Source organism: Rhineura floridana, chromosome 1, assembly GCF_030035675.1.
Source record: "Rhineura floridana isolate rRhiFlo1 chromosome 1, rRhiFlo1.hap2, whole genome shotgun sequence".
NCBI classification, from domain to species: Eukaryota; Metazoa; Chordata; class Lepidosauria; order Squamata; family Rhineuridae; genus Rhineura; species Rhineura floridana.
The window spans coordinates 236,835,619-236,856,177 of NC_084480.1; the positions used below are offsets into that span (position 1 = coordinate 236,835,619).

Here is a 20,559-nt window from a genome sequence, read left to right on the forward strand (position 1 = left end):
CTGCCTGGATCAAAAGAATGTCTTGACATTTAGGAGAAAAGGCAGATGAACTCAAGCTGCCAATATCTCAAATGGCTTTATTGGGGTTTTTTTTAAGTTTGCTATGAGGTACTGGAATTCAAATAAGTCTAATATTGCCTTTGGCTCACAGAACAAGTGTTCTTTGGGTCCTGACCAGTGACATCCTAAAACCTGGCCGATCTTTTGTTCTCTCGTGGAATAAAATTCCAAGTTAGAACTTCAAGTTGTCCTTAGATAGTTCAGGACTCTCCCTTTGCTCCCCCTTCTTGTCATCACAGTCTTGGCTTGTTTACTAGCCAGGCTCTGGTTGCGCTCACCAGCACCCCTCCCCAAATCCTTTAGGATGTGCATGGGGAAAGAGGTAGGACCTTCTCTCATTTGCACTAGGGTATGGAAAAAGTAAGAGAGAACAAGAAATAAAGTTAGCCTGAACTAGAAAAAGAATTCCTAACACAATTAAGTTTTGTGTACATTTGTGTTACGTATCAAAATGATCCTATGAACCATGTGTTGTTTGTAGTCTCCTTTCACCCTGCATTTTGTTCTGCAACAACGAATGGCTAACTCCTAGCTTCTACTTTTTATTTTTAGCTCATTTCTTCTGAGTATGTTTCCAACCGTCCTTATAATTGGCTTTTTGCTATACACATTAAGAAGAGGCCCTTCTGGAATTGGCCGAACGGGACGGGGCATGGGTGGACTCTTCAGTGTGGGTGAAACAACAGCCAAAGTCTTAAAGGATGAGATAGACGTGAAGTTTAAAGATGTAGCTGGCTGTGAGGAGGCTAAATTAGAGATAATGGAGTTCGTTAACTTTCTGAAGAATCCCAAACAATATCAGGATCTTGGAGCAAAGATCCCAAAGGTAAGAAGTCTCAAGAGTATAAATTTATTATGCTAACTTCATTATTTATTGCTATACTTTCCAAACCTTTTTTCCGCCAACAGAAATAGCTGAGGGTCGCGGTGGACCATTTACAGTAGGGCCCCGCTTTTTGGTGTTCCACTAATACAGCAGTGCCAGCGCGGCGATCAGCTGGAGCACAGGGAGCTCTAGCCGCCACGCTCCAGTTGACAGCGATCAACTGGAGCGCAAGGAGCTCATGCACTACACCTGATCGCACACTACAGCTGATTGCTGTCAGCTGGAGTGTGGCGGCTAGAATACAGTAGGGCCCCACTTTTCGGCGGTTTTCGCTTTTCAGCTGGGGGCTGGAATGTAACCTGCTGTATGAGTGGGGCCCTACTGTAATGATTTTTCTGCCTGTTGTAGCAATTGTAATTCCATATAATTCAAAATGGTTATACAATGCCATATAAGAAATAAAAAGCAATAAAATACAATTAAAATCAACATGAATATTCAGTGAGCCATCTCCCATCTTCAACCACAAATCTACAGATATGCCGCAGACCACCTGAATGAAGCTTTCAGACCACGGTTTGGGAACCCCTGCTTTATTGAGCTAGTTTTGCTGGAGATCACTTCTTTTGAATCTGAGATAATTTCAAATATAGTGATGCTTCTGACCCTTTGAAAACCTCATTCTAGCCTTGGTTGCCAGTTCTAAAAGAGTCTTATCCATAATTTGTAAGGGGTTTTGTGACATCTACACTGGCACCTCTCAGTCTCTATAACAATTGTGGGAGGCTGACCTAGGCTTAGAGATTGAAGGGGCTGACTGGAATAGCATGTGGGCTAAAAAATCCTTTTTGTCAGTCTCCGGAAAAATTAGGGAAAATATTTTCAAAGTCCTCCACAGATGGTACCTCACACCTCTACTCTGCCATAGGATAAACTCAAGCCTCGCCACTATGCTGGAGGGGATGTGGATAAATGGGATCCTGGTATCATATCTGGTGGACATGCCGCAGGGTGCAACAGTTTTTAGTGAAATGTTGTTAATTACAGGCCAAATAATATGCTGCACTACACAGTTGGCTTTGTTTATTTTTGGATGACTAAGAAGGTTTATTGTAAAAGAATTAATCACCTTTTTTGTTAGTGGCGGCAAGGTTAGTGATTGCCCAACAATGGAAACAGTTGGACAACCTTAATTTACATACTTGGAGGCAAAAACTTTGGATAGTTGCGCTGATGGAAAAGCAAATAAAACAGAACTGAGCTCTAAATGGATCACAACAGGAAGATGACTTTATTGAAACATGGTACCTATTTTATAACTTACGCAGATGCTCATAATATGCAACCTCCAACTACTTATATGCAACTGTGGAGAGGGGTCAGTGTGTAAACAATCTGATATTTTGCAGTGTGTTCTTTTTTGTCGCCCTTCTCCAGCATCCTATGAAGACAAAGTAGATTCATAATAGGGATAGGGAGGGAGAGGAATTTATTGTTGATAGGTATTGGTTCTTGTTTTTTTCTGGAAGAAATCAATAAAATATATTTAAAAAAAATTAGTGACACTTTGCATTCTCCCTACATTCTGACCAAACATCAGATTTTTTTTTAAAAAAGCTTGTGGAATCATAAGAACTCCTTTCAAATATGCTTTGAGTCTTCCATTAGCAATCTTACGAAATTCACTTGACCTCTGTGCTTCCCTTGCAGTAAAATGAGGACTCTGTTCTTTCTTACCCACAGATTTACCTGCAAGCTAAAACTATTTGTACAACTTTTTTTAAACAACTTAATTAGAAAAGAGCCAAAAAGTAGGTTAGAGTATATTTTCCTTGTGGATTGTAATAAAGAGTGGATAAAATGTCTGTGGACTTACCAAACTGATTGTATTGTGTGATCATCATTAAATAATGGTTATTTTAGCCATATACCAGTTTGCACCCTCATTCAAAATACTGGTTTTTTTGACGTTTAAATTGCCATATGCAGAATTGGCACATTTCAGAATAAAATCTCTTGAAGATAATTCAGAATGATGGGGGGAGGTAGGAGATTGCGTGTTTTTACACTGCCTTGAAACACGGTTCTAAATGTATTAACCAATATACATGACATGAACTGTAATCTTATGAAGAAATTTATGAGGCACATTCATATCTATTTGCACCGCTTTTATTGTTTAGTAATATTTACCCTTTCTCTCCTGTGCTTCACTCCTTTCAGGGAGCTATTCTGACAGGACCGCCAGGCACAGGGAAAACTCTTCTAGCTAAAGCAACAGCTGGAGAGGCCAGCGTCCCTTTCATTACGGTTAATGGGTCTGAGTTCTTAGAGATGTTCGTTGGTGTGGGCCCTGCTAGAGTAAGTCTTTGGCCTTGCTCTGTTATTGCCATGTTAGTTTTTAAAAGGATACTGTCAAGGTTGGTAGACCAAAAACTCGATAACTCACTAAACTTCAGTAACTATCAAGATTGCAGTTCTTCTTAATTAGATGACAGGAAGCTATTTGAATTAATAACTATCAGATACCTCTCTCAGTTTCTAGGAAGTCTTATTGCTTCAGAGCTGTGTTCCTTTGACTGTATTTTGGACCACAGTTATTTGCTTTAAAAAAAAAAAAAAACCCTACAAGAGCAAGGTATAGTATTCTAAACTTGATGATTGTTGCCTGAAGATTAGAGTTATCATCCACAATAACACAAAATACTGAAGTGGTCTCCAAATTACTGATGTAAGGAGGGGGGGGGGAAACTACTTTTTGTTCAAAGAAAATGTAAGTTTAAAAGTGTATTGGGAGAAAAGTTTGTTACAATAGAAAAACTTTGCAGAATGGTGATTATGCAGTGTGGAACCCCACTGAAGAGTTACTTTAAAAGATTATTTTCACACTGACTGAATAATAAATGCTGTTCTAGAAATATGTTTTGCTAACAGGCCTCTCATGCCTAAGTGAACCATTAACAAAAATCTCCACAGCAGTGCAGTTGGGACAAGCTGCAATGCGCTTACCTTTTATTATTGAGCCCTGACGGTTGAATAGAGCTCTGTTCTTCTGGGACTACACAAGGTCAAGGTTAGGGATAGAGCAATCTGAGGGGTGGTTGGAACTTACGTTGCCACCTTTTAAAATATTGGCTGGGGGCGGGATATGATTAGAAAAAAAGAGGAGAGCGACAGAAGTCAAATATAAACAAGTGGAGGCATACAACAAAATGTTGCAACATGGAACGCTTCTGTTCAGGATCTCAGCTATTTAGTTCTATTCTCCCTCACATGCACAGACTCTCAGATTTCCCCCTCCCAACCAGTTGGAAGTGTTCTGTGCCTATTGAGCACACTCAGTCCTAATTAGCCTGATTTGAGCATGTTTTTCAATGGGCATAGGGGATGGATAGAGTGATATATATGGGTAGTTCATACTCCATACCTGAGGACATTTTAAAAGAGCTTATCTAAATAATGTGGTGGTTCCTTCTTATGTATGTATGTGACTGTGTGTGTGTGTCTTTTCTGTTGCCTCTCTTCTGCCACTCCATTCCCTCCCCAATCTGGTTGTATTCTTTGCCCTTCTCTCTCATCCCTGCTTTTAAATTCTTATGGAGCTATTTTTTAGGTTCTTTCCTCTCTCATCCCTTTACTACCCCCACCCCCACACATCACAATTTTCTGAGGATTTACAAACCCCAGGATTATCCCCAAGTCCACTGAAAGCTCTCTTTTGTGAAGGTTGTGTAGTTTAGTCTGTGTAACAGGAGCACAGGAGGACCTGAATTGGTATCAGAAGAGATGAAGAACACATCTCCTGCTATACAGCTTAAATTAATTGTAATACAGCATCAGTAATTGAGACAATATCTAGTTTGTTTCTATTCCAATATCCAGCAAAATGTCATCTTTCTAATAAATAATATGGTGGCAGTTTTAGTCCTGTCTGTCCACATTTCTTTAAATGTCATAATTTTACACATTAGCATTATACCTAGGCTTCCTGCTCCATTCTCCCATGCGGGGCCAGCACCAAAGGGTGGCCAGGTTGGGCCCTGGCTGAGGGCCCCTGCTGCCCACAGGGGCCCCTGAAGGGCCCTTTGTTAGGATGAGAGAGTAGTGCTCCCCTTCTGTGATCCACGGCAGAGTCCCTGCCGCGGATCGTGGGGAGGGAGCTTCCAGGCCACCCGCCTGTTCGCTTGCTCTGCCTACCTCTCTCCTGTCTCCTGCTGCTGATGCGCTGCATGCGCAGGGTTTCCATCGACCAAGATGGCGGCAGAGGCTTCTTTAAGGGGCTGATGCACACATGTACCGCACCGCTCATGCGTGCAACCAACCAAGATGGCGGTGGGGGCATCAGCCTCTTAGAGAAGCCTCTGCTGCCATCTTGGTTGATGGCAGCCCTGCACGTGCAGTGCACACAGCAGCAGAAGACAGGAGAGAGATAGGTGGAACAGGCAGGAGCCGCACACCAGGGGCAGGCTGGTGCTGGCCCTGCTCCCATGGATGGGTTCTCCTAGTTTTCCCAGTGTTCTGCTGCTGTATCAATTTGTTGCTACTCTCGTGTTCCCTTTCCTTTTGCATTAACAGTGGAATGAGTACTCCATTGTCCTTATTTCTTTGCTCCCTAACATGTCAATTCATAGCACTGCTGTCCTGAGAGAGGACGAGATAAAATAAAGTCAGTTTGCAACCCTGTACACACTCTCCTAGGAGTAAGTCCCATCTGAACACTGTTTATTCTTCCACATAAATATGTACAGGATTGCACTATTAGTATCTGAATAGTGAATATATCTTTGTGTTTGGAGTATTATATATTTTCTTGAATAATGAAATACATTGTTACTCTTTCATAGGCCTCTATATTGTGAAGTAACTTGGTATAAGATGGCTATTCTATGTGTATTGATTTATATTGAAGAGATATTAAGAGGATCATAATACCTTGGCACCAACTTACAGAGCTGCATAGACCATAAGTCGCCTTTGTTAATAGTGTGGTGAGAGGCAGTCCATATGGAGTTTTACAGCAGGTTTTAGTTTTAAGCAATTTTTGTTATTCTCTCAGTTCTTTATGAACTTTATCAAAATATGGTATTCCATTCTTACCAAAAGAACATACATTGTTTTGGTATTTCTAAAGTGGCAACATCACAATGTTACTGAATTTGCTAAGATTTTGCCTTTTTTACATTATCCTGTAAAGTAGGTCGCTGTTAGTTCACCATCCATAAAATGGCCTGCTTGAGGATGAGATACAGGGTGATACTCTCAGAGTAAACCCATTTGAAATTGGTGCACTTAAATTAGTCACGACTGACTTGAGTCCATTGATTTCAGTGGGTCTGCTGATGTGACTTAGTTGGATATCATCCATAGCACTTGCCGAAGGTGATTACAATGCACGCCACTTCAAACATAATGAATGTTGTATAGATAGGCCATTCATATAGAAAATATTGCGCTAACTTTGTATATGTAGAGTTACATGGAAAAACAAATGCAGCTTCCCACTGCATAGAGACAAAGCAGAATGGACATTGCATAATCATCACATATGGCAGCGTGCATGAAGGTTGGGCACATTTCCCTGCAGAGTTATGTTGGAAACTTGTCCTATTTTAAGTAGTCTTGGCTCTGAGGCAGAAATGGGACTTGAACCAAGTTCTTCTTGATCCAAGTTCAGCTCTTGCACATAGGACATTGCTGGCTCTTCTAGCAGAAAACATTTATTTTAAGTACTTATGTAGAAATAAAAAAAATTGCTCTGAATATTTTTCCAGAGTTTGCTTTCTGCAGCTTTTAAAATACAAGCTTTCAGTTTCTTTAATAACTTAGCTGCAATATAATCTTCCTGACAGACTGACAAATGATTATAAAGTTGAATATCTATTTTGATGACAAAAATACTATCTGTGTGGTGTATTCAGTAGTGTTGAAAGAGAACAAGCTGTGTGTTTTTACATGATTGAAAGTACCTTCTGTTTCCTTGTAAAGGTTCGTGATTTATTTGTTCTGGCTCGTAAAAATGCCCCTTGCATTCTCTTCATTGATGAAATAGATGCAGTGGGAAGGAAGAGAGGACGGGGTAACTTTGGAGGGCAAAGTGAACAAGAAAATACACTGAATCAGCTACTAGTAGAAATGGATGGTAACTATGCAGTTTCTTAAATCTTTTGGTTGATCCCACCGCCCTATGTATTAAAGTAACACTAAATTTTTAAACAAATTCCAGCTCCTACTGGTACTAAGTAAGCTGCTTGGGGACACAACCAAAAGTTGTAGTGAATAATTATGTCAAATGAAGGGAAAACGCATTCTAAAGAAGGGAAGTTTGGCAGGTGGTGGTTAGAACAATTAGTACTATTTTATGTCCTTGCCCATATTTTTTTGGCATTACAACATTTGACACCTAATACAAAAGCAGCTTCTGAGTAGAAATAGTCGCCTTTGATACAGATTTCGGTTTGAGCAAGTAAGGTTGCAGTCTTATAGATACTCAGTTGGGAGCAAGTACCATTGAAGGGAATGGGACTTACTTCTAGGTAGACTTGTATGTTATGTTATGTTACGTTTTATTTCTAGGCCGCCTTTCGGCCAAATAGGCCCCCAAGGCGGCTTGCACACAAATAAAAATACAAATACAAAATACAAATAAAAACAATACAATTTGCAAAAAAAAAAATCAAACTAACAAAGTCCTAACATCTCTAAAAAAACAGGAGCAGTAAACCAAAAGTATTCATCTTCCTGGTAAAGGGCAGTCCCCAGAAAAACATCACTAAGAGCAGGGGTGGGGAGCAAAGCAGGTGGAAAAGCATGCCCCTTGATGGTCCCAGCACAGTCTCATCCCTGCAGCAGCACCTCTCAGCCTGCAGCTCCTCCTGATAAGGCCCAGGCAGAGGGGTGGGGCAAGGCAGGTGGAAATGCTTGCCCCTTGATGGTCCCAGCACAGTCTTGTATAGAATTGTGCAGTAAGGGTTGTATCCAACATTGCCATTGTGTAAGTGAAACAGACTTCTGCTTGCTGAATAGGACTTCCCTTTCTTCTCCCCGCTGCAGCCCCCTGTGCACCCTCTAAAATCTGCTCCAGGGGCTTGGGGGAAACAACCCGTAGACTCTGCCATGACTAACTTGCCTATTGATTTTCCTCTGTCTCCTCTTAGTATGACTTAGTTGGGTACTGTTTTTTGACTTGTTTCCCATTTCATTGGCTAATATCGACCATACAAGGAATGTTGTAGGCAGTAGTCGTGTTGGCTCAGGATTTTGAAAGTATCTGGGCCTGTGAATTGTAAATACTTGTATTACATAGATTATATTGTAACAGTTTCATTCTTTAACGTGATCTAATTCTCTTCATCTACTCAGTGAAATTTTACACAGGTACATCCAAGGGTACATGAAACAAAGCTAACTAATCCAGATTAAGTGCTAGATAGAAGGCAGAACAGCCAGTACTCTGATCGCTAGAACATTTCCAGAGTACCATGCATAGGATTCATAAAGGCTTTTTTGAAAAATCATGTATATGCTAATAGTGTTTGCACTACTGAATACTTAATGTTTTGGTTTTATTCTGTTCACAGGTTTTAATACCACAACAAATGTAGTTATTTTGGCAGGAACTAACAGACCAGATATCCTAGACCCTGCACTTATGAGGCCAGGACGTTTTGATAGACAGATCTTCATTGGTAAGCTACTTCCTACCTTGGTAAACAACTTTGACCTCATAAAGATGTCAATCTAAAAATATGAGAGCAGGTTAAACTGGGAGGAGATATTGGCTAAAAAACTGGTTTTAACTGCAGTCACTGAGATTAATAAAACGCATTTGAAAAATACCAGGCAATTTTAAAGTGAATTGCTTTTTTCTTTAAACTGTTCAAGGGCCACCAGATATAAAGGGAAGAGCATCTATTTTCAAAGTTCACCTTAGGCCCCTGAAGTTGGATAGTAGTATGAATAAAGATAATTTAGCACGAAAACTTGCAGCACTTACTCCTGGATTTTCAGGTAGGTGATCTTTTATTACTATGTAATCGGTACATTTATATACAAGAAGTGTCATTTTCAACTTTTTATGAGGAAATTGTGATAATAGGTGGGGAGGTGGGCCGAAGGTAGATCAAGATCTACTGGAAGACCTGTGTGATTTGCAGTAGATCAGCAAGGATTTCTGATTATTTAGCAATAGCAACAACAAAAAGACTCATCCTCCTGCTCTAAATTACGCTCCTGAAATGAAGAAAGCTTGGGATAACTAGGAGTAGATTTTTATGTGGAAAGACTGTGAAATCAGTTGACTTCGTAATTAAAACCCCACAATACATGGCAAATTTTTTTATTTTTTTCTGAACTGAAGGCTGTTTGATAAGTAGTTTATTATATGGTAATCTGCCACTCAAAGCAAATTTAAAAAACAACTGGGCATGCCTAAAGTAGCTGTCTGGATCCTGGACAACAAAGTTTCTTAAACTGACAAATCCTAGCTGTTAGGCAATTATGCTTAATAAATTCCTTTGGCAGTACATTAACCAGATCCATAGTTCTTAATAGATCATTTAAGTTGCTATTACAACAACAAAAACTAGGAATTTTAATCAGTCAGTGGTGAGTAACATTTCATTTGTGGAAACTAGCTATGCTCATTGTGGTAAGTGATGAATGTATTTTGAAATAACTATGATTATTGTCCATCCGTTCCTTTCTTTTTAGGTGCAGACATAGCTAATGTATGCAATGAAGCTGCCTTAATTGCTGCACGACATCTTTCAGATGCCATAAACCAAAAGCATTTTGAGCAAGCAATTGAACGGGTGATAGGAGGTGAGAGGGTAACACATTGTGGTTACATTTCCAGCCGTGTTGTCTGTCAGTTCTTTTCGTCATCTCTTGGGGTTGCTTGTCTTTTAGAAAAATTGCTGCATAGCAACAATCTGCCTTTGCTGTGGTGGGAAGGAAAGCACCGTTTTAAGGAGCTGCTGCTATATCTACCTAAAAGTTTTCAGTAGGCGCTAAGGGGCTATCATAGGCCACTCATTGGTTCACCAATTGGGAAATGCAGATCTCAGTAGTAAAGTTTGTGTGTGTGTGTGTTTAATCAAAGGGTTGGAAAAGAAGACACAAGTATTGCAACCAGAGGAGAAAAAGACAGTAGCATATCATGAAGCTGGCCACGCAGTTGCTGGATGGTTTCTGGAACATGCTGATCCACTTCTGAAGGTATGCTGACTTAACAAGACTCTTGCTATACAGTGATCACATTTGTACAACCAGATCTTTGTTTAATATGATGAGATACAAACCAGGCTTTTGCCTGTACCTTTGCTCCTTGCTTCACAACATGAGTAATTGAACCCAAGTCTTTAACCATTGTTTTCTAGTTCATCTAAACCAGGAACCTTGGCTAGTAGCTTTGGAATAAATCAGGATATTAAAACATAGTTTCAAGTTGGTTTTGTATCCTGGCTTGCTCTGAGGCTGATAACCATAGCATCCCAGTTTGGACAAAATAGAAAACATTGGTTAATTAGAGGTTTCTGGGAATGGTTGCTTGCACTGCAGAGGGTCTATATGTGCAGGCAAAAGGCTTATTAACCTGAGGTAGGGTTGTCTGATTCTTTGGCAGATATGAAAAGATTTTCATTTTCAGATTAGAAAAAAAATGTGAGTTTCAGTGGATCCTTCAGCCACTGCTTAAAGAGGGTAGAGTGGGATGACTTCTGAATCATGAATCACCTTCAAATAAAAATGCAGAATTCAAATTAAAAACAGCATTTACAATTTTAGATGATACTTTTAAGCATTAGAAGGAATTTTATTACTAAATTTAAGAATTAAATTACTATGGTTATTTCCATTATTAATTTTCAGTATCAGTACAAATATCTTCCTCGCTATTGGCCAAATTATCTTGTATAATTCCATTGCTGCGTTCACCTTGGCAAGTGCAGAATTTTATACACTTTAATTGGACTTTACTGCACCCACATGCTTGACTACAACCTTTGGTGCATGAACATCTGATACGATTCAGTACCGTGTAAGCTGCTAGAGGTGTACCTCATGGCAGCTTGCAGGGTGTGTACTCCTTTGTTGTAGTTGACAAAATCTCCTACCCAAAATCCAGAGGGTCCATTAGAGGTGAACTAATTAGATGGGCAGACTTCTTTCGTGCTGCTTGGAGGTGTGCTCATTTATAGCGTTGCTTTAGAGCGTTGCTGCAGTGCACCAGGTATTGGAGGCAACTTAGAAAGTGTTGGCATATTTGTTACTGTTTTGTCAGCCACGTGCTTCTTCAACAAACAAGCAGACAAGCCTTCTGTATAGCTCAGCAACAAAGGTGTCTCACTGTTTCATTATGACTGTTTCTTCTGAAGTGGGGTCATCAACAGCTTTAAAGGGTCCCTTTAAACTTTTGGAGAAAGTTTAGCACAGGCCTTTACCAATCCCAGCAAGAGATAAGGGTTGTGTCACAACCAGTTAGAGCATGGGAAACTAGCATATATATATAGGTTGTGAGCTGTGACAACATCATTTAATGTCAATAACTGATTTGGACGCACAACATTCTTCCCTTGTAATCGGTGTTAATATGTGTGGTATGCTACCAGCAGCAAGATACCAGTGTCATCACACCTTACTTGTATTGGATGATCTGAGGCATTTGCCGCCTCCTGCATTGCTGTGTACACAATATTAAGTCAGCTTCCTCCTGTGTTGTCGATGACCCCCCATAACCTAACACTAACTTCCACTGATGATAGTTATGGACCAGTTAAAATCAGTCTGTACCACTTCTCTTTTTGGTAGAGGAGATGCCAGAGAGAGTTGGTATTGCCTGGAATTTGCTTCCTGTTGTTCCTTTTGTGTAGGAGCTTTGACACTTTTATTATTATTATTATTTATTATTTATTAAATTTATATACCGCCCGACTAGCAATAGCTCTCTGGGCGGTGAACATAAAACAGCATAAAAATACAATAAATAACAAAACAATACTAAAATACAAGCAACAATCCAACACAATAAACATTTTTAAAATTAAATCAGTGTAACTTAAAATGCTTCAGAGAATAGGAAGGTTTTGACCTGGCGCCGGAAGGAGAGCAGAGTCGGCGCCAGGCGTACTTCCTCATCACAGGTGTGATGGACTTTTCTCATACTATCTGTCACTACATGCATGATGGGAGTTTTGGAGCATTTACTGTACTGCAAATAAATGCAATAACCAGTCACATTCTCTCTTGGCACAGATGAAATTCATCATAATAAAAGCAGGCTCCAGAAAGCAGCCAACCCACAGTTTTGAAGTCTGACTACTTTTAGACTTCTTATCCATCAGTTCCACCATATCATTCATAGATGTGTCATCTGGGAGGTCACTGATAATTCCCCGCAATATTTCTTCTGTGACTATCCTAAGGGCTCTCATGTTTTAAAGAAACTTATGTCCTAAAAGTATCTTTGGTACCCTGGAAAATGCACACTTTAGAAGGTCCTCTAGTCTGTTACCATTCATTAGTGTACCAGCACAACCAACGAAGGACATTAGCATGTGCATGCCTCCCAGCGTCAGTAAGACATTATTAAACAATAGCCGCTGTACCCAAGTTAAAATGACCACAACTTTATAAAGTTGTTGATCAGTTGTGTAGATAGTCCAGTTCTGGCCTGCTGTTTCGATTATACACATTTTCTCAGGTTTAAATGTAATATTGTGAAATTTCCCCAAGGTTTAGAGAGTGGCACTCTTTGGACTCAGATTCAGCACCTGAAAACCATATAAGGACAGTCAAAAAACTTTATACATGATTAAAAGCTAGCTTCAGCCTGCTCTCTCCCGGACGCTAAGGAGAAAAGTGTATCCTGCTTCTCTGAGCAACAGCTAAGGAAGCAGACGACAGCATGGCTGCTACACTTCACTTCTGTACCAGCTGCTGCCACTGCTTTAAACTACATGGTAGAGTTTTTGCTTCCTTCTCAGCCATCTGGGGAAAAGCAAGATTATTATTTTTTATTTAATTTCCAAGCAGAGGAGTTCTGTTTACTTGGTACCCTCCCCAGCCATTTCTGTAATACCTTTGCACTGATGATAGTTCAAGTCAACCATCTGTGGCATGATTCCAGAAGCATTTCATGTCCTCCTGTAAAAGGCATCTTTTAGAACATGACTGACAAAGTTTCTTCCCTAGTTCAATCAAATTTGCGGCTTCCACTGGAGCATGTGGTTGCAGGCCAGATACAGGTTCTCTTGGATGAAACCAATTTTCTAGATCCTGCAGTTGGGGTTTAGACCCAGTTTTGGCACAGAAACTGCTGTGGTTGCCCTGTATGATGACCTGTGTTGAAAGAGATAGGAGGAATGTATCCCTATTAATCCTCCTTGATCTCTCAGCGGCTCTCGATACCATCAACCATGCTATTCTTCTGGAGTGGCTGTCCAAGTTGGGGGGATGGCACTGCTTTGCAGTGGTTCCAATCCTACTTTGATGGTCGCACTCAGAGGGCAGTACTTGGGAAGTATTGTTTGGCCCTGTGGAGCCTTCAGTGCGGGATTCCTCAGGATTTGATTTTATCCGCCATGATATTTAACATCTACATGAAACCACTGAATGGGGTCATCCAGAGATGTGGAGTACGTTGTCAGCAATATGCTGATGGGACACAACTCTATATCTGTCCTTTACATCTCCAGGTGCAGCAGTAGATGTGCTAGACTGATGTCTTGCCTCAGTATTGGACTGGATGAGAGCCAATAAACTGAAGCTCAGTCTACACAAGACTGAGGCGCTGTTAGTGGGTGGTTCCCTAGACCGGATGGAGGGAATGTGGCCTGCTCTTGATGGGGTTACACTCCCTCTGAAGGAGCAGGTGGGTACAAGGAGCTTGGGGGTACTTCTGGATCCATTACTGTTGCCTAAGGCTCAAGTTATACATGGGGCTGCTTTTGCAGACAGTTCAGAAACTGCAGCTGGTGCAGAATTCAGCAGCCAGATTGCTCACCAGGGCAAGACGGTTTGAGCACATAACACCAATTTTGGCACAACTGCACTGGCTGTTAATTAGTTTCCAGGCTCCATTCAAAGTGCTGGTTTTGACCTGTAAAGCCTTATATGGTTCAGGACCCCAATACTTCAAGGGTGCCTCTCCCCACATGAACCACCCCAGATCCTGTGTTCAGCATCTGAGGCCCATCTTTGTGTGCCCGCTCTATGGGAGGTGCAGAGGGTGGCGAATTGAGAATGGGCCTTCTCAGTGGTTGCTCAGTGGAACACTCTCCCCAGAGAGCCACCATTATTATCCTGCCACCATTATTATCTGTCTTTAGGTACCAGGAAAAAACATTCCTCTTCTCCCAGGCATTCGGCTCTTAATTTTTGGAGGGTTTTTGGAGGGAATCTGACATTGTAACCTCTTTTAGGGGGTGAGTTCTTCCACCGTCTTATCCATTATTGCATTTTTAAACTTTTTAGTTGTATTAGTTTTAGGTTGGTTTTAATCTTTTTATTGTTCCTTGCTTTAGGTTCATTTTATGAAGAAAAGTGACTAATAAATTTAATTAATAAATAAAATACCACTAGCTAATTCTTATTTGCATATATTCTTGCTAGAATAAACATTAATTGTATGTATATTATTTAAGTTAATTCTTTTTTCCTCTCTGCCACAAGGTATCTATTATTCCTCGTGGTAAAGGATTGGGTTATGCTCAGTATTTGCCAAAAGAGCAGTATCTATATACTAAAGAGCAGCTGCTTGATAGAATGTGCATGACTCTGGGCGGCCGAGTGTCAGAACAAATCTTCTTTGGAAGAATTACAACAGGAGCCCAAGATGATCTCAGGAAAGTTACTCAGAGTGCATATGCTCAGGTTTGTATTTTCTGTGCAGCTTTTCAGCAACTCTGTATTTGTAGAACTGAAACTACTCCTGAATCAAAAGTGCCTAAGTCTTTAGTCCATACTCATGAATGAATACATACATTGCTGCTATAGTGCTTTTTATATAAACTGCTGGTACTCTTGCTTGTAGGCTTTAAATCTGTATCTCAGTGGAGCAAGATGCGTATGTTATGCTCCATTGAGATACAGATTGAAAGCCTACAAGCAAGAGTACCAGCAGTTTATATAAAAAGCACTATAGCAGCAATGTATGTATTCATTCATGAGTATGGACTAAAGACTTAGGCACTTTTGATTCAGGAGATACTCTTTCTGTCTCTTTCTTCCTGTCTCTTTAAAAACTTTATATGTACGAATTTAGTGTTTGTTATTGCATGTATTAAATTTTTTTTATTATTATTATTATTATTATTATTTTGCATAAATTGGAATTGTAATGACCACATATCCTAACTTTCTGTAAGACACAGTTGCATCTGTTACGGTTGATTTTGAACTTCAGATCCTAACAAAAAGAACTGAAACTACTCTACAAGATTATTGTTTCTACTTTTGGGGGTATTGTTTTATATGCTTTATACATTAGTCATGCCACAAATCCACAAAAAATACAGTAGGGCCCCACTTCTGGCATTCCGCTAATACGGCGCCAGTGGGGTGATCAGCTGAAGGGAGGGCTGGAGCTCCCCGCACTCCAGCTGATCAGCTGCTACAGCTGATCTTCTCTTCTGACGCGATCAGACTCCCGCGCTCGAGCTGATCACCCTAGAGGAGGGGAAGATCAACTGTAGCGTGCTACAGCTGATCTCTTCTGGCGTGATCAGACCCCGCTCAAGCTGATTGCGCCCAAGGAGGGGAAGATCTGATCTTCTCCTCCTCTGGTGCGATCAGCTGGTTAGGTTCCCGACCCCCGCACTACACCTGATCTGCTTTTTGGCAGTTTTCACTTTTCGGCGGGGGTCTGGAACCTAACCTGCCATATGAGTCCGGCCCTACTGTACTTATGAAATTTGACTTATATTAAAGGTTTGTTGGGGGGCCTTGCTTTTTTTCCAAAATCTGGCATTGAAGCACCATTTCTTCATGGGAAAAAATAAATTAGCAGGCATCAATAACATGCAAGTCCTGCCTTTTTGTATTGCACAAAATGCTTTACCATTCGTACTACAATTAATTTAATGCCTGAATGCTCTTATTGAATGCATAATATTTAATAAATACTTAAAGAACCAGATTATTGATTCAATAGATTTCTAATAGCTGTGTGATTAGTAATGACCATATTTAAAAGTGAAAATTAACCTTGCCCAGTAAGAAATCATGGGCTGTTAACAGGAATAAATATGATTGTCAAGAGTTAACTTTGGCAAGGCTGTAGAGCAAGGCTGGGCAACCTGTGCCCGTTCAGATGACATTGGACTCAAACTCCCATCAGCTTTATCCACTGTAGCCAGTTGTGGGGAATGATGGGAGTTTAAGTCCCAGAACATCTGGAGGACCCCTGTTTGTTTTGGCTGCTAAGACAAGTATAGCTGGAATAAGTTCTTTCCAGAAATGTATCATTCTTGACTAAAACGCTTTAACACTTGTACCAATATACTCGTGTTATTCATCCTCAGATTGTTCAGTTTGGAATGAATGAAAAAGTTGGGCAAATTTCATTTGACCTTCCTCGCCAAGGAGACATGGTATTAGAAAAACCATACAGTGAGGCAACTGCAAGATTGATAGATGAAGAGGTCCGAGTGCTTATTAATACAGCTTACGAGCGAACACTATCTCTCCTAACTGAGAAGAAGGAGGAGGTGGAAAAGGTACATGTTCATTTGTTTACTCTTATAGAAATGGTTGCAAAGTGGTTAGATCAATGTATTATTGAAACACTGTTTTATATACAGTACATATGTTAGTGATGTAGCAGGACTTCTACTAATTATGTTCTTATTTGCCCTTTATCAGATTTACACAGGAATAACAGCCATAATCTCAGTCCAAAAGCTCTGGTATTCACATTTTACTCTGCTTAAGCTAGAGTTTCCCTGTTCATGCAGTGGGTATGCATGTGTGGACCCTTCCCTAAAACAGTAAAAGGAATGGGACAACCCTTGCCCAAAGAGCAAAATGTGTGCTATTGACACTTAGGAAACTTGAAACCAGGATGCAGTGGTGTAATGCATATCCTGTACAAAGAAAATACATTGTAGTAATGAGCTTCTTTAATGGCTGGTATTCAGTGCATGTTTGACCAGACTCTAGCATTAGAAAAAGTCTGGAGGTTATATTTATAGTAGCTGTTGGTAATACATTGCTTTTGATTCTATTAGCCACAGCTCTTCGCAATGAAATGTTACCATTTTGTTTGTCAGGCAAGAAAGCCAATACACATTCTTTGCCCTCCATACATATTGTGTGATGTGTACATATTGTTTCAGGTTGCTTTAAGACTCCTAGAGAAGGAGGTTTTGGATAAGAGTGATATGATTGAAATGCTTGGCCCCAGACCATTTGCTGAAAAATCTACCTACGAAGAATTTGTCGAAGGCACAGGCAGCTTAGATGAAGACACTTCACTTCCAGAAGGCCTTAAAGATTGGAACAAAGATCCCGAGAAGAACAAAGAGGAGACAACAGATGAGCAGATTGCCAGACAGATTACAGGAGACAAGCCTTTTTAGTGTGGAAATATGACATTGTATAAACTGGCACAGAGTTTGTGTTGCACGCTGAAAGAAAATGGGGAAACATTTCAGAGTCTAGTCTTCAAGAATCCCGTGCTAGAAGTCAGCAGGCCTGCAGCTGTGGTGGAGCCAGGGAGGGGTTTGTTGTTTTTATAGAGGAGTACTGAGATTCTATTAGATGCTGCTTCCTAAAACCCCTGACAGAAAACCTGAGATCTTGCAGTTTATGGATCTATACTGAGCCTCCTTCTGGCTTTTTCAACTTTTTAGATCCATATCTGAGTAGTGCAACTCTCACCCATTACCAAATGTATTTAAGATGACCTGCATTAGCATTCTGTCAGGGATAACTGGGAAGAACCTGTCTGTCTTTAAGTCACCTCAATCAAATGCAAGTTGTTAGTGCCAGCAGTGCATTTCTTGCATGTTTACCAGGAGTAAAGATAATTTATGACAACACTTCTGTTGTGCAGAAACATCTGCTTGTCATCCACCTATTTAAATTTATTCCTCTGCCTTGCCGTTTGTAAAACAAAACTGTATAGGTCTCAGTCGTGGAACTGGAAACCTGCTAAAGAGCTTTTCCATTTGAGTTTTGGGTCAGTGGCTACAATAATGTGTAAAATCAAAACTATATTATTGCTGCTTTAATAAAGTTTTTTTCTACAGGCAGTTGTAAAATATTGAACATATGATTCTATTGTATTTTGTAAAGACAGTTTGGAAATGTTGAATAAAATGGGCACATGGGACTTTGCCAACAAATTCTCCAGAGGCTATGAATAAATTTAATAAATGTAAAAATGTAGGGTTAATGTTACATATGCTTTTTCAGAGGAGGCTGGTTCTCCCAAGGACAAGCTGCTGGATTTGTGGTAGATTTGGGGTATCTTTCTCATCTTAATTTTTTTTAATTATATCTCAATTTTCCCCGTCTAGGTCTCAAAATGGCTTACAACGATAAATATATACAATATACAAAATTTAAAAGATAAATGGAACCTCAAATTTAAATGTAGATTAAATATAGATCTACACCTAAATAGCTATAAATGACCTATAGATGTAAGGTTATCTACGTCTGCTATTTGGTGAAAGGCTCAGAGGACATAACTTTTCAGAGACTTGGAATTATTTCCACATTAGCCATTGAAGTCAGAATTCAGGATAAACCTGGAATCACCAGAGACCAGGGAGAAGCCATACTAAGTTTTGTTGCTCTGAGATAAAACAGGATATTACAGCAGAAGCCATTCATGCAAAGATGCAGGAACTTCCTGCATACCTCAAGGACAAGAAATATCTGTGCTGAACAAGCTTAGATGCTTGTACTGGATTAACTTAGGCCAGATGTTGAATGTTACTTTATCAGCACACAGTAATAGCTTACAAATAAGAGAGATTTGCTTTTATTGTAATACAGATGTCAGTTTTACCTCTCCTAAGCATGATTGCGCAGGAGTAAATCCCATTGACCACAATAAGCATGCAAATGATCAGCCCTGCCTTCCCTTTCTCCTCCCTTCTTCCTCCCCTCACTCCTCCTCTCCATCCTCTGTGGTCAGTTTCACCTATCCTATGCATAACTGCACTGGAGTAAATCCCACTGAACTCAGTACGCGTGCAAATGATCAAACCTGCCCTCCTCCTCCCCCTGCCTGCTCTTCCTCCTCCTCCCCTCCCCATCCCCTGTGGTCAGTTTCACCTATCCTAAACATGATTGCAGGGGAGTAAATCCCATTGAACTCAATAAGCATGCAAATGATCAATCCATTCTTAGCAAATGTGCACAGGATCCCATTTCTTATCTCCAGGATTAAAAAGAGAAATTCACTAATAGGCAAAAAAACCCACCTTGCTGTTTAAGAACTTACCTATAGCCCCCAGATACTTCTCTCTAACTTTAAAAAGCAGGGAAATTGGGCAGCTCTAGTTCATGCACCAGGGGAGCAGGAGACCTTCCCTCCTCTCTGAGATACTGTACCGCCCTACAAATTTGTCAAAATATAAACACAATTTGGATTGGTCTTTCACAGTCCAATCCACTTCCTGTTTAGCTTGGAAGAATTTGGTAACATGCCTCTGAGCATATGGTAAGTGGTGGCAACACCTGCAATCAGCCCAAACAGCAGAAACAAGACGTGCTGTGCTGATCTTGTTTTAGCAGGGAGGAAGCAACATTATTAAGACAGTTCTGATAGTCACTGTAAATATGTTTGATTTACTTTGCAATTTTAGTGAAGTTTCCTATAGTAAATCATTTTCTTTTGCTTCTGCTTCTGTGAATATGTGAAGTACAGCAATACATTGCAAAATTTACACTAAAAAAACCTCCAAAAACAATTGTGTAATAATGGCCCTGACTGTTCTGCAGAATAGTCTCCAATGGACATGAGAGGTGTCTCAGTCTGCACAAGATAAAACAGTTGGAGGTGAAATACATTGTAGGGAATTTCTAGGTGTGTGTTTTTAATTGATCATGCTCACCTTTAAGTGAAGGTTTAAGCATAGCAGGCTGAAAGCATGCATCTTCAGCAGGTCAAATTTGTTTATTCAAACAGCTAGATGAATTACTTAAGTAACAACACAGTCTCATTTTACATCATACTGCCATTTCAGAGTCAACTGTTAAATAGAACATAACCTCCAGTTTGAAACACAAAAGACTATCTTCACCATCATGATATTGATCAATAAAAAGGCTTTGAAATTAATAAAAATAAATTTGACACAGATTTCTAGGATGAATAATGAGGGAAATAAACTTTTCTAGTTTAGATTCTCTGTAGAAACAGTAGTAATACAGGAAAGAAGCAAAGGATGAAGAACACCAACAAACATACAAAAATGTAATTCTCCATCTTTGGAGATGGCATGTGTAGCTACCATTCAACATATGCTCAGAGGCACAAGTTACCAAATTCTTCCAAGCTACACAGGAAGTGGATTGGACTGTGAAAGACCAACCTAAATTGTGTTTGCATTATTACAAATTTGTAGGGCAGTACAATATCTCAAAGAGGAGGTCAGGTCTCCTGCTCCCCTGGTGCATTCAGTATAGCTGCCCAATTTCCCTGCTTTTTAAAGTTTGACAGA

The 20,559-nt window shown here is 40.1% G+C and overlaps 1 protein-coding gene across 2 annotated transcripts in view; it reads left to right on the forward strand.

Moving 5' to 3' along the window:
* The window catches only part of AFG3L2 (AFG3 like matrix AAA peptidase subunit 2), a 41,406-nt gene extending 23,255 nt beyond the window's left edge, over positions 1–18,151 (forward strand). For both annotated transcript variants that reach the window (XM_061595014.1, XM_061595004.1), the window contains 10 exons: positions 613–886; positions 3,110–3,247; positions 6,872–7,025; positions 8,464–8,571; positions 8,768–8,893; positions 9,596–9,706; positions 9,987–10,102; positions 14,555–14,755; positions 16,405–16,599; positions 17,218–18,151. In XM_061595014.1, the coding sequence (XP_061450998.1) occupies positions 613–886; positions 3,110–3,247; positions 6,872–7,025; positions 8,464–8,571; positions 8,768–8,893; positions 9,596–9,706; positions 9,987–10,102; positions 14,555–14,755; positions 16,405–16,599; positions 17,218–17,460 (1,666 nt within the window). In that variant the 3' untranslated portion in view covers positions 17,461–18,151. The remainder of the gene's footprint in view (positions 1–612; positions 887–3,109; positions 3,248–6,871; positions 7,026–8,463; positions 8,572–8,767; positions 8,894–9,595; positions 9,707–9,986; positions 10,103–14,554; positions 14,756–16,404; positions 16,600–17,217) is intronic.
* Positions 18,152–20,559: the final 2,408 nt, after the last annotated feature.